Source organism: Saccopteryx bilineata, chromosome 6 (genome assembly GCF_036850765.1).
Source record: "Saccopteryx bilineata isolate mSacBil1 chromosome 6, mSacBil1_pri_phased_curated, whole genome shotgun sequence".
Taxonomy (NCBI): Eukaryota; Metazoa; Chordata; class Mammalia; order Chiroptera; family Emballonuridae; genus Saccopteryx; species Saccopteryx bilineata.
This window is the reverse complement of record NC_089495.1, coordinates 186,952,903-186,966,966: the sequence shown is the minus strand read 5'-3', so window position 1 is coordinate 186,966,966 and position 14,064 is coordinate 186,952,903. Positions and strand designations below refer to the sequence as shown.

The window sequence follows — 14,064 nt, the reverse complement described above, 5'->3', positions numbered from 1 at the left end:
GCGGCGAGACTCTGTAGTCCTAGACTTCGGGGCGGGAGGAGTACGAGGCGCTTGGGGCAGACTCCCCGGAAGGCCTTCCTCCTCCTCCCCGAGGGTGCGGGACGGCACTGTGCCCACGGAGCCGGGCCAGAGGGCAACGTCTCAGCGGTTGGGGTTTCAGCTGTATGATCCGAACCTAAACTTGAAGTCTCCGCGGAGTGCGTGGGGTGCGTTTTAAGAGATAAGGGGACCCCAGCTGTTGAGACGCCCGAACGCGGGGTCTCTAACTCAGCGTGATATCTTTTGGAAGATGGGTGAAATCGCTCTAGGCAGAAAAGAGGGGGACTCTTAAGCACTTGGATTGGGTCCCCAGTTCAGCTGATCTCAGGCATGTGCATGGTGGGGATGGATGGCGAGACGGGGGACCCTGGCTTCGCAGGTCCGTGACTCTCCCGAGAGATGCCGCCTACTCCTATTCGAGCACTCCGCATCGTGGGTCTTCGCGTGGCTCCGGACCAGGGTGCGGGGCGGAGCTAGGCTGGGACTGGCTGGGGGCCGCCCCGCCCGGCGCCCGGGCCTTCGCGCCGGCCCCGGGGGAGGAGTTATGATAATTTCCTTCTCATTAAGGCGCCCGGGTCCCCTGGCTATCGCCAGGACACACAGTGCGGGCGCGGCTTCCCCGGTCCTGGCAGCGGCCTGTACGCCGGCGGCGGCAGCGGCAGCGGCAGCGGCAGCATCTACGCTAGCAGAGTTGCAGATGCGCATCCAGTGACCGGTTCAGCGAGGCCCGCGTGCGGCGGGGGCGGGGACAGACATCTGGCCACCCTGACCCCAATTTTGGATTTACCGCTGGGGGGGTGGGGGGAACCTGGATTTAACTGGCGACGGTTTTGGGGGACGCAAGACGCCATGTTGTGGAAGATAACCGATAATGTCAAGTATGAAGAAGACTGCGAGGTGAGCTGGGCACAGGGACGCAGCTCGGCCCCGCGGGAGCACAGTCCGGGAGGCGGGGGCTACTGGACCGAGGTCCTGGGAAAGGGCGCAGGAGCAGCAAGCAGGCACCCGCCGCTGCCCCTCGATGGGGCGGAGGCCCACATTTGCCGCACCACCTAGTCCGTTTCTCTTGGGCCCCTTTCCCGAGTCGGGCCTTTCCCTAAAGATTTAGCCTCAGGAGCGGGGCCTGGAAAAAGAATGGCAAATCCCACCCACAAAGCTTACCGGTCGGTTTCACGCGAAGCAAAACAGCCCTTCCCGTTTTCTCAGAAGAACGCCGGGTCTACAACCCTTCCTTAGATTAGACATGGCTTTTACGCACGAAATATCCGTCCAAAGGGGTAAAACGAGGCGACCTGACGGCGACATCTTTGCGGAGTCTACTCCGAGGCGGGCGTGTCAACTGCCCCGCTATCTGCTCGGGGAAAGAAGAAAATAACCTAAGTTTGGCTTTCAAGAGAAGTGGGGGCTGGGGAGTGTAAAGGGGGGGGGGGTAGTGCTGAGGCCAGATGGGGCCGTAAGTGCTCGGAGTGCTCCAGCCTGTCGGACAGGTTGAGCTAGAGTTTCGGAGAGTGGGAGGGAGGGAGGTGGCGAGCGGGAAGAGGAAGAAGACGCAGGTGGCGGGAGGCGTGAGCCCAGACACTGGGAGAGGGGAGCCGTGCTGGGGGCCCGCGGCAGCGCACCGCGCTCGGGGCACCTCGAAGGGCTGCCCCTCCTAGCAGCCCCGTACTCTTCCGCTAGGGGGAGACAGTGTCCTGTTCCTCCTGGTTCCCACTCCCCTATGACCCCCAGAGCACTGGGAAACACGTCCTTCAGAATTTAGTCGGACAGCCGTGGGACAAGCGGACGCGCGCAGGCAAGGTTGCCCAAATTTCCAAGTCCTTAATTTTCCCTCTTGCCCCGATTTGTGTGGGGACACTGACCGTCCCGGCAAGGCGGTTCTCACTTCCTTTCCGCACTTGGTCAGCACACGATAGCAGTTCGGGCAACTCCTGCGGCGCCGCGTTCTTTCTCGAGTTCCTCGGCAGCACTGGGTGGCAGGAGCTGCTAGGGAGTGTCACTCGCCGGGAGGTCTTTGTCCTGAGGGCGGGGAAGAGAAATTCCCTGGGGCGGGGGAGATGCGCACTTCCCGCGCTGCGCGCTTTATCCGCGCCTGCCACCTCCCCACGTTCTTTCGCTTGACGGCCTGAACATGTGCGGGCTGAAGAGCGAGGGTGCTCTGCACCGAGTACACCGCAGGCCGACCTTCTCCCGGGCGCCCGACCCCTGCTGCTCCTGCCCTGGGGCCTGGAGCTCACACTTGACACCCCAGAGTGCCTCGGGCGTCCGAGCGCCCAGACTTTCGCCGCTGGGCTTTGAGGGCGCGCCCCTCCAGGGCTTCCTCCAGTCTCCCTTTTTCAAGCAGACTCGAGAGTCACAACGAAATCCCCAAGGCACGTCGTTCCTGGGTGCCATCCTGCCGGAGGTCAGGCCCCAAGGCTCCACGGGTTGGATCCGGGCTGGTGCCATGGGTTCCCGGGGGCCCATGGCTCAACGGAGCTGCGGCCAGTTCGCAGTAGCGGGGTTTCGTATAAACCGGGTGTCAATTTCTTTCATCTAGGATCGCCAGGACGGGAGCAGCAATGGGAACCCGCGTCTCCCCCACCTCTCCTCGGCGGGGCAGCATCTCTACAGCCCCGCACCGCCCCTCTCCCATACCGGAGTTGCCGAATACCAGCCACCACCCTACTTTCCACCTCCCTACCAGCAGCTGGCTTACTCGCAGTCGGCGGACCCCTACTCGCATCTGGGAGAGGCGTACGCCGCTGCCATCAACCCCCTGCACCAGCCGGCGCCCACCGGCAGTCAGCCGCAGGCCTGGCCCAGCCGACAGAGCCAGGAGGGGGCTGGCCTGCCCTCGCACCACGGGCGCTCGGCCGGCCTGCTACCCCACCTCTCCGGGCTGGACGGTGGCGCTGTGAGCGCCCGCAGGGATGGCTACCGCCGCTCGGACCTGCTGTTGCCCCACGCTCACACCCTGGACGCCGCAGGTTTGGCGGAGAACCTAGGCCTTCATGACATGGGGCAACAAATGGACGAGGTGCAGGTGAGCGGCGCCTAGGCTTTTGCCCACTCCTGTCCGGACCGTTTGCCCATAGACTCTATTCTAGCCCTCTGCTCAGGCTACCTCGAGCTTAAAAGAAACTTTCTCATTTCTTCCCCAGATCGTGGATGAGCAGCACCTGCTTTTGCATGATCAGACTGTTATTCGCAAAGGTAGGTAGGGAGAGGAAGCTTTTATCCTCCTCGGGCCACACACGGTCTGTGTACTTCTTAACTGTGTTGCGAAGTTAATTAACTTAATGACAAGGTGGGGTCGTTTGGTGGCTTACTTGGGACATTTGTGGTGGAAAGGATGGAAACCTAGGTTTTAGGAGTGAGAAGAAAGGGGATTTCTTTCTCACTTAAATGAAAATATATGTATATACTGTCTCAATCTCCAATATTTGTTACTCCTTAAATTTGAGGGTGGTTTTTTTTTTTTATCATATTAGAGAAAGTACCGGAGTGAGTTAACACTGATTTAATTTGTTAAAATTAATTACATGACTTAGTTGAGTGGTTGTTTCTGTGACACTTTTAATTGTCAAATGAGTTGTGGTTTTTATATTGTCTATTTCAAATATGCATGTACATGGTGAGTCTCCTTAATTCTGACCTGCAAGAAAACAGTTTTGAAATGGTCTGGCCTACGATAAAGCCCAAAAGCACCAGGCAGAGTAATCTGTCAGAGGCTGGGTTTATGCTGGATAAGAAGGGAAGGAGATTTGGAAAATTGGATTATTGTACTTGGTGAGTGAGTGGCTCGTGAAATAAAGTTACATGCTGATGGGATTACCAGCCCTGCTGTTTTGGGGATGAAATGGGCCTAAATTAAAGGTGTCTATATAGTCTGCTACTTGAAGTTAAACTGCTCAAAAGCATTTGGGGAAAAATGAGTTTTAAAAAAAACCCACAAAACCCCACTCAGAAAATAGCCTGAATTTCCCAGTAAATTTATAACAACAGGTTTGTTTGTATTTAAAAACTTATCCTGATCGGTTGCACTTAAGATTTTAGCAAAGGATCTGAGCGTGTCCCGTGATTTTTTTATTATCCTTGAGTGAGGAAGAATAAATAACCATTTATTTAGTGTTGAAGCAGTCTTTTGAAAACGAATGTCCTAATTATACAGGTTTTTAACAGTGGCTAGAGATTAAACCCTCCATGGTTGGGATCTTGACTAATTAACTTCCCAAGGTGTTAACTTGCGAATTTCAGATTCAATTATTTTCGAAGAACAAGGCTTAAAAAAAAAACAACTGCTGCCGTTTATATAGGTAGATGTGTAATGTTATTTGTTTCAAGAGCTCTTTCAGTGTTGGTTAGTGGTTTGCAAAGGTCTCTTGGATGCAGCTCTCAAGCTTGCCACTTCTGATCTTCATTTATAGGTCCTATTTCAATGAGCAAGAACCCCTTGAGTCTCCCTTGTCAGAAGGAGCTGGTAGGGGCTGTGATGAATCCCAGTGAGGTCTTCTGCTCCGTCCCTGGAAGATTGTCCCTCCTGAGCTCCACATCTAAATACAAAGTGACAGTTGCTGAAGTCCAGAGGCGATTGTCCCCGCCTGAGTGCTTAAATGCCTCATTACTGGGAGGTGTTCTCAGAAGGTATATGGGGGACACATTCTGGGCACTGGGGCTGGGTGAGTGAAGGTGACTATATGAAAGGACCAGGAGGTATTTTTAACATTTATGTGACTTGGAGACCTAACACTGAATTCTGATCAGCTCAGAGAGTTTTAAGTACATCTCTTCTCTTTTAGAAAGTGCCAAATGTAAAATGAATTGCTAAAACAGCGCTAACAAATGATCGTTTGGTTAGAATTTATTCTGTGTACAATGTGGCGGCGTCTGTATTAAGGGAAGAGAAGCTCCAGGAGTTTTGTTCCCCGGGGAGTTTTTTGTTTGTTTGTTCTTAGCTGCAGTTTTTACACGTGACAATTTATCAGCTCTAGTACAGCTTGCAATATTATATTCTGTGGTTTAAAAAAATGTGGGCCGTGCTAAGGATTATTTGGATTTTATAAGAATTAATTAATGAGGACTCCCTGTGTCCTTTGATTATGAGCCACATAATATAAATGGTCTTTGACGGACTGCAGTTTTGACGGCAGTCTAGGAAGTTGGGAGTTTTGAAGCATGGGTTCTTGAAGAGCCACGGTCAACTCTCTTGTACACAGAGCCAAATCTAAAAATGGAGGCCGGTCGCTGCGGGAGAAGTTGGACAAGATTGGGCTGAATCTTCCAGCCGGGAGACGGAAGGCTGCACACGTAACCCTCCTGACGTCATTAGTAGAAGGTTAGTGGAGTTTTCTGGTGCTTTTAGTTTGCTGCATTGTGGCCTTCACGATTTCTGTAAGGGAAACTTAAAAATCAGCTCATGGTTATTAGTAGAAGGAGATGAAGGTGATTTGAATTGTCTTAAGTTCATTACAATGAATTATAGTAATCTCATCAAATAAAGTTAACATTTAAGTATCTGGCTGCTTACGTGATCTGTTCTGGGTTCCCTAGGAGATCAATGCAAAAAAGAAAAGGGTATTCCTAACCTAAGAAGCACACTACAGAGTGTCCGAGGCATTATATGTTAAACAACACAGTTTTTGAAGATACAATCAGTGAGTTGGGCCACCATTTAAAAGTGGGTTACTTACTGGTGGACCAAAGTATGGTTTCTGGGGGTTTTTTGTTTTGTTTTGTTTTGAATTTTTATTTATTCATTTTTAGAGAGGAGAGAGAGAGGGAGAGAGAGAGAAGGGGGTAGGAGCTGGAAGCATCAACTCCCATATGTGCCTTGACCAGGCAAGCCCAGGGTTTTGAACCGGTGACCTCAGCATTTTCAGGTCGATGCTTTATCCACTACGCCACCACAGGTCAGGCGGCTTCTGGTTTTTATGGTTGTGGAATATTGGGATTGTGGTCGGGGAAGAGAAGCCCTTGTAAGCAAGGGGGCTAGCCCAACTCACAATTTCTTTGTTCCCCCCATCAAAAGAAGAAAGTAGAGGTGGGGGGCACTGGTTAGTCTCTAACAGTGTAAGAGATGATGTTTCAGTTTCTTGAGTAAGCCTGTACCACCCGACCTGGAAGGGAACCAAGGATGCTGTACAGCCTTGAAAAGGGGGAACGAGGAAAAATGAAGTAATTTATTTAAACTGGATTTATTGGGGGTGACATTGGTTAATAAAATTGTGGTCTCAGGTGTACAGTCCTAGAGTACATCATCTGTACATTGGTGAAGTAATTATTATTTTCTTAGCAGTTAAAAAGGTCTTTTTATTAATTTTAGAGATATAGAGGAAAGGAGGCAGAGAGAGACACACACACACACACACACACACACACACACACACACACACACGGCGATCTGTTGCTCCACTCACATCGATCTGTTGCTCCACTCACATCATTGGTTGATGTATGTGCCCTGATACAGTGTATCAGAGGATGCTCTAGCCAACTGAGCTACCCAGCCAGGGCTGGTGAAGTAATTTTTACAAAACAGAACATGTGCACTTACAGGGCACGGGAAAGTGGTGTGGGGACACTGACAGGCTTATCTTGCAGCCTCCAGCCACCTTGAGCTCCTTGCCCAATCATCAGAGCCACCTTGGGCTCTGGCTGGGGGAGACAATGAGGGGTGATGTCCTGGTAGCCTGGCAGTCTTTTTTTTTTTTTTTTTTACAGGGATAGAGAGTGAGTCAGAGAGAGGGATAGATAGGGACAGACAGACAGGAACGGAGAGAGATGAGAAGCATCAATCATCAGTTTTTCGTTGCAACACCTTAGTTGTTCATTGATTGCTTTCTCATATGTGCCATGACCGCAGGCCTTCAGCAGACTGAGTAACCCCCTGCTCAAGCCAGTGACCTTGGGTCCATGCTAGTGAGCTTTTTTGCTCAAACCAGATGAGCCCAGGCTCAAGCTGGCTATCCTGGGGTCTGGAACCTGGGTCCTTCCACATCCCAGTCTGACGCTCTATCCACTGTGCCACCGCCTGGTCAGGCCCCGGCAGTCTTTTGAATACTTTCTTTCCCTGGTCTAATGGGTGCTCCCATGGTGCTAAAGAGACTTGGCAGGGCCCCGCTCTACTTTTTTCCAAGTGTCTTTGGAAGTCAGGGTAAGGAGAAAGGAGCTGCCTATTAACTGCCTGTCGGGGACCAGCTGTCTGCATGGGGAGTGGTGGGTGGGTTCTCAGTGTGTGGTGCATGAATGTGTCTCCGCTGGATTTTCTGATCAACCTGGGGTAGGGGTGCATGAATAAGAAAGTGCCGGCACAATGCTTCTCAGATTCTGATTAGTAAGCCTGTGGAGGAAAGGGGGTGCGGGCGCGGGCACCATCTGGGTTTCTGAAAGTCAGCCTCACAGTGTGGAGTCTGCACCAGGCACCTCTGGGGGAGAGGACTCTATCGGCTCTCTCCCCCTCTGCTCCCCCAACACCTGGGACAAAGGGTGTGGGGCGTCCAAGCTGGTAGTGGGGCTCTGCACATTTCCAACAGGATAAACACTCCTGCCTCCCTTTCTTAGAGAAACATTCTAGACTTGTCCCCCTCCGTTTTGGGGCACCCTAACAACCCTAGTTCAAAAAGAAAGTTCCGTGTCAAAGACTTTGTGTCAGTTTCCATCAGAAGTGACCAGTTTGCTGTTGTCTAACCTGACATCTTCACAGCGATAACTATTTTTTATTATTGAGAGAGAAAGCATGGGTGTGTCTCAGGGTTGATCTATTCAACATGGGCTGGTGACCAATTAGCGTAGTTGAGGTGCAGCTAAAAATTTCAGACTGTTTTCCTCGCATTGTAGGATTTCACCCTCTGTTCCTAGGGGAGAGGACACCTCTTTGCCTGCCCAAGCACTGTCCTGGTCTGTGATTTCGTTTAGAATGCACAGTGACTGGTAGTGCTAGAAAGAGGAATGGGACATGTTCTCTGGTGGCCACAGCCCCGACCTAACGTCTGTCTTTCGTGCTTCTAGGGGAGGCTGTGCATTTGGCTCGGGACTTTGCATATGTCTGTGAAGCAGAGTTTCCTAGTAAGCCAGTGGCTGAGTACTTGATTAGACCTCATCTCGGAGGCCGGAATGAGATGGCAGGGAGGAAGAACATGCTGCTGGCCGCACAGTAAGTCCCCGGACCTCAGTCCCACGGCTTAACTGCTCTTGATCTTGAGGTTGAGGGGCCAGGATGGCCCCTGGTGCTGCAAAAAGAAAAGCTGGTTAAATAAGTTAGGGTGGGGATTGAATGAAAACGGGCAAGAAGCTTCTTTTACAAAGTCAAATACTACCTTAAAAGCTTAAGTAAAATGAATGGATGTGTTGCTCCCGTGTTTTTTGAGCTGCATAGCTGTTGAGTTCCAGATAGTTAAATTACCCTTTCATGATCATATTTGCATATCTTATTAAAATGCGTTTGAAGAGATGATTTGTTTTGTTACATCCAGTAAAGATTGTGTGCTTCCGGGTAACAAGACTTTTTTTTGTTTCTTAAATGTCATGCTGATTGGGTTTGCCAGGAGACAAGTGGGCAAATTCAGTGTCTTAAAAATGACAGTGCAGCTGCAGGATTTCTCATAGTAACCAACAGTAAATTGGTTTAAAAATCCTGGGAAATGAAGAACTAGTCAAGGCGGGAAATGGGGCAAAAGGGAGAAGGGGGATTGTCGTGAACCTGGATAAAAAGTGAGTTTTCACGGAAATGTCTGATTCTCCTAATGGGTCTACTGAACTGACCCAGCACCAAACATTCCTTAACCTCCTAGGCTGGAATCCTGACCCCACCTTTACCAGTCCTGAGGACCTTGACCAATGACCTGGTTAACTGAGGTTAATCCTGTTATCTTCTAATTGCAGTGAGGATTAAATAAGATAGTGATTCAGAGAGTTGACCAGCACATAATTAGGTGCTAAGTGCCGAGGGTTGGATAATGTATTAGTATTAGTTTAAAGCCAAAAAGTGCTCCGATTTTGGACTCTTTAACCTGTCAAGAAGAGCTAGATTGAGGCTCACAGGTGTGTGTTGTTTTCCACAGGCAAGTGTGTAAAGAATTCACGGACCTTCTCAACCAAGACCGAACACCCAACGGGAACAACCGGCCTGCCCCGGTCTTGGAGGCCAACATTCAGAACTGCTTGTCTCACTTCAGCCTGATCACCCACGGGTTTGGCAGCCAGGCCATCTGTGCCGCGGTGTCTGCTGTGCAGAACTACATAAAGGAAGCTTTGGTCATCATAGACAAATCCTACATGACTCCTGGAGACCAGAGTCCAGCGGATTCCGGCAAGTCCCTGGAGAAAATGGAAAAGCACCGGAAATGAAATGGGCTGGAACAAAGAAAGGGCCAGGAGTCTGGAAGGAAAAACGTCTCCAAAACCACTCTCCATCTGCACAGATGGGGGAGCTCCTCTTTCCTGGGGGACAAGTTGAGCTTGTTCTTCGCGTTCCCATTAAAAAGGCCTCTGTTGATTTCTGGATCTTGTCCTACCTAGCTCTTGGAGTCCGTAGTATTACTCTTGACGCTGAAGCGTCTCCTTAACTCTGGACCAAGTTATCAGAAGGTGACAAGTTCTGATTCTTTCCTCGTTAAGCTTATGTTTTATTATTTTGAACCCCTTTCTTCCTGTCTCTAAAAGTGGTGCTACAAGTTTTCTAACCTTTTAAAAAATCCATCCCCTGGGCTAACAACAACAACAAAAATCCACATGCTTATCTGTTGAAATGTCAAATTGATGTGATTCAAATCAACAATAATTTTCGGTGTTAAGATAATTGCTGGCTTTTGTGCCCACTAAATATTTGTCTAAAAAAAAAAAAAAGTATTTACTTAGCATTTTCAGATATCAAATCCTACTTATACAGTAGGAGGCAGATTCTATCCGCTTAGCAACTAATTTAATAGGTGGTATTGGACACTTAAAAAAAAACAACCTTGTTCAAAGGGGACCTTCGGGTTTTACAAAACTTGTAGAAACAAAGCCTGCTGATGATTCTATGTTTTTCTTTTTTTAAAACTTGGAAAATAACTCTTCAAATAGGAGATTTTTTTTGTTTTTTGAAATGACATGTTCCTTTAAGGTACTGAAGCTTTATTTGCATATTTATTTCACATCGTGGTGATTCGAGTAAACTTGAAAAGGGTAGGCATGAAGCGTTGTTTGCTGCCTGTCACCCCCAAGTCCCGGAGGAGGCGCTGTTATTTTGAGAAACAGTGTATCGAGTGTACAGATTTTATTTATGCATAATTTAATCGGTCTGTAAATACGGGTGCACTTCTTAATGACTTTTTGAGAAATGGGGTTCTGTTTTTAATAACTTTTAAAGGTGATTGGGTCATCTAAAACACATCCTTAGGTTTTATTCACAATGTACACAGGGTATTAGGAATTAGGATCCTGGGCTCTGGTGTTTTTTTTGGTTGTTTTCTGTTTTGTTTTGTTTTTTACTTCACTAAAATTACTTTATTGAATTTAAAATTAAGTTAAAAAGAACATTCGACCCAGAGTTTCAAAGGAGAGATAAGAGCATGCATGTTCTATTATCAAGTTGTGAAAAGCTACAAAGGCTCAAATTCTTTACATTTCACCGTTCAAAATATCCTGGGCTCTGTTCTTGATGCGAAAGAGTCTTATTTAATTGAAGCTCTGTTCACAAAGCAATAACTTTGTGTCTCATTCCTGTTGGGCTGATCCAAAACAGGAGGGGGCGGGGCCGTGTATCCGGTGCCATGGAGGTTTGGAATTGGACTCCATGCCTGTAAATGTTCACAAATTAACTGTTGTGCATATCATACTTGTATAATAAAAAGTATTCTCGATAGAAACTGTGACAGTCTGGTGATAACTGATTTTTTGGAAGTCTCTAAGGTGAGTTGGAATAGTGGTGGCATTGCTGTTGATAGTTTTGACCAGCTGAGCTTATAGGAGTTGAGTAGGAAGGCTGCGACCCACGGGAAATCAGAAGTTTCATTTTCTCTCTCCTGCAAGACTGCTCAGCTGCCCCAGGTTCTGTGCTATGCAGTGGCCTTCCACTGCATCGAGTACCATCCTCCTGACCACAAGGGTTGAGGGACAGTTTATTGACACTAGTGAGAAGTGCCAGCAGTTTGGGGAATAATGTCTCTTGTGTAAGGCTGCCCTGTTGAGAAACACTGTATTCTGTGTCCAAGTCGCCACCTCAAAATACTGAGAATGGAAACGATTGTAAGCACTACTTGGGCACACACTTTTTGGTGAGGAATTGGCATACGGTCAAAGGCAAGCCATGGAGTTGGTAGGCTCATCATTTTCAGTCCATTGAAGTTCTCCATGTTTCAAGACGCAATATTGCGAATCTATCCATGGCATGCTAATCATTTTGTCTGCCGGGTAAAGCAGAGGCTGGGTCCCTGCACTCCGCTTGGAGCACAGAAGAGTCTGGCAGGGTTTGTGAACTTGCTGGATGTTTTGAGGCTCTTGGATGCACACCACTGGGACTGGATTTCAAGTTGAAGTGGCCTGGCATGTCCTCCAGGAAGTGGTGTGTTGATAGTTTGGCATGAGTGGCTGGGCTTCAAAGGCAAGTGGGAGCGGAGGATTTTCCACATTGGATAAAACCCTTGCTTCAACTCCAGTCTCATAATCCTTAATGTGTAACTACCAAATGCCCAGCAATTCCTGACTTAATGTTGGCACTAGATATTAAGTAATTTAAACTGCCAACCTAATACTTTGCTCTTGGCAGCCTGTTCTTGGCCTCCGAACGTTCTCATTTAGTTGGATTTATCTGCTTGACATGTCAAAATCACAATTGCTTTGCTTCAGAGCAAAGAGGTCTTACGTTGGCAGAGATTTCTCAATCGAGATGTGAGCTGTTGGGTGTTAAAAAGGAAGTTATGGGGGCAAAGGGCCGAAGGTAAGAGGACTATTTTGTTATCAGCATCTTAGCTTGCTGTTGGACTGCAGTCTGGCTTTTAGGAGCTGTGCCCAATTGCAAGGCAGACAATGTTCTGGAAACGCCCCAAAGTCAACCAAGGATTGAAGTGAGTCATAAGCAGGGCTTATCTTGGCTCAGTGCGCAGTTATCCTTTCTCCTCGTTCCCACTGGAAGTCTGCGGGGCGGCCACTGACTTCCCTGGGCCCAGGGCACAACGACAGGTTTTTCTTCCCAACACCTGAGTTGGTACCCTGCAAAAATAACTGCCTTGTTCCCTCCAAAGGTCCCTCCTGAAATGCTGGCTTCCTCAGCTCTTCCATCCAGCTCTTGCTGATCTGAGAGAAGGGTGCTGGGCCTTCTAAGCACTGCCAGCTCCCATGGCTCTAGGTGAGGCCGGGCCATCAGGTCGGTCTCATCTGCCAGGGTGGTTTTTGTTTCCAACCCTGTGATAGTGAGATGGCACTTTCTCCTTCCCTTCGCCCTGTGCCATTCTTTGGATGTTTGACAAATTTGATTTTTTATTAAGGCCCACGACACCATTGTAGTCTTCATTGTCTGTAAGGAGAAATGAAGGAACCCGCCCCCCCCCCCCCCACACACACACAACCTGAAGGAAAATACATCACTGTCTGAAGGCGTGCAGCTAGAATTCCATTTATGACAGGTGCCTGGGTGGGACTGCATCTGTTGGCTGGTGACTTGCACGTGCAGGCACCGGGCACCTTGAAGATGCCCCTGCCCCACAGACAGCACTCTCGGGTTCCCTGGGAGGTCAGACAGGGTGCTTTCAATAGCGCTTCATGGTGGTTTTATCTTCCATGTGCGCACAATCTAAGCCGAGGGTTAGGAAAGGGGCGATTAGTCTGTTTCTCATTTATAACGATTCCATAACAATGGCCATCATTGTTTTCTTTTAGGGGGGAGCATATAGTGTGTGTGTGTGAGGGTAAGCTCTGAGACCTACAGTTCCTGTATTTGAATGTTAAACAAAACAGGATAGGGTCATGGATGGGTGAGAGAAAGAAACTCTTCTCAAGGCTTGGCGGTTGGGGGGTTCTGGGACGCATTGCCCGGTTTTCTGGGGAAAACACTGGACACCAGCTGTTGGGAATTCCTATAGAGGTTGCTGTCACTTCTGAGGACTTCTGCATATTTCTCAAGCCTCTTCCTTTGGCTGGGGGCGGGGGCTGATTGGTGTCATAAGGTGACAGTTTAATTTAGCTTCCTGTACAAGTAGGTGAAGAACCTGAAAAGCGGCAACCAGTGATCGCAGAGGCAAGAGGAGCCGGAGGTTCTTTTAAGTGCTTTCCAGGTGAGGGAGCTTTCTGTCACCCTGGCAAAGCAGTGACCCTGAGCAAATGTCTTCTCCAGCTGCCTGGGCTCAGGGGGTGGTGAGGGTTTTCCCCGTAGTCGGAGATAAGGCTTGCTTTCAAAATTTCGATGCTGCAATGCTGGGGTTGATTTCCCAGGTGCTGTTGCATCCATGATGATTTGATCGTGGTTGGCTTCCCTTTCTTGGATCTCACTGTACCTTGGATTTCTCTGCTTGTGGACAGTCCTCATTTGCTTCTCTGAGATTCAAAAGCCCCCATGCTGGGAGGCTGGGTGACACTCAGAGCCATCAAAATCAGACCCCTTTCTGGTTCTGCCAACCCCGGCTGGCATTATGCCCAAGGTCTACCAATGCAAGGCCTATCGCACCTTAAAAGTCTTTGTCCGCTGGTAACATTGAACGTAATCTGTAAAAAACAAAATTGGCGACTTGATTACTACTATTTTTTTTTTTACTTCTTGATTTTAAAAAATTACTATGACATAGGAGCTCATAGTCTCATGGAACACTCAGTTATTTTTGGCACCATCATAAGCACAACAATTTCCCTGCCTAATTTGGATAATATCTCAATGAGACAGATGAGTAGAAGAAAAACATGGAAAGTGAATAGAATTGAAAGGCATAATTCTGCCTGACCAGTGATGGTGCAGTGGATAGAGCATCAACCTGGGGTACAGAGGTCCCAGGTTCGAAACCCAAGGTCACTGGCTTGAGCGTGGTATATTAGACATAATCCCATGGTCTCTGGCTTGAGCCAAAGGTCATTGGCTTG

At 48.7% G+C, this 14,064-nt stretch overlaps 1 protein-coding gene across 1 annotated transcript; it reads left to right on the top strand.

Annotated features, from left to right (window-relative positions):
* The first annotated feature begins 661 nt into the window (after positions 1–661).
* On the top strand, positions 662–10,866 carry TFAP2C (transcription factor AP-2 gamma). The gene is made up of 7 exons (XM_066236775.1): positions 662–936; positions 2,576–3,061; positions 3,180–3,231; positions 4,446–4,662; positions 5,235–5,353; positions 8,026–8,170; positions 9,078–10,866. Exons 1-7 carry the CDS (start codon positions 889–891, stop codon positions 9,361–9,363), a joined length of 1,353 nt encoding a protein of 450 aa, XP_066092872.1. The 5' UTR covers positions 662–888; the 3' UTR covers positions 9,364–10,866.
* Positions 10,867–14,064: the final 3,198 nt, after the last annotated feature.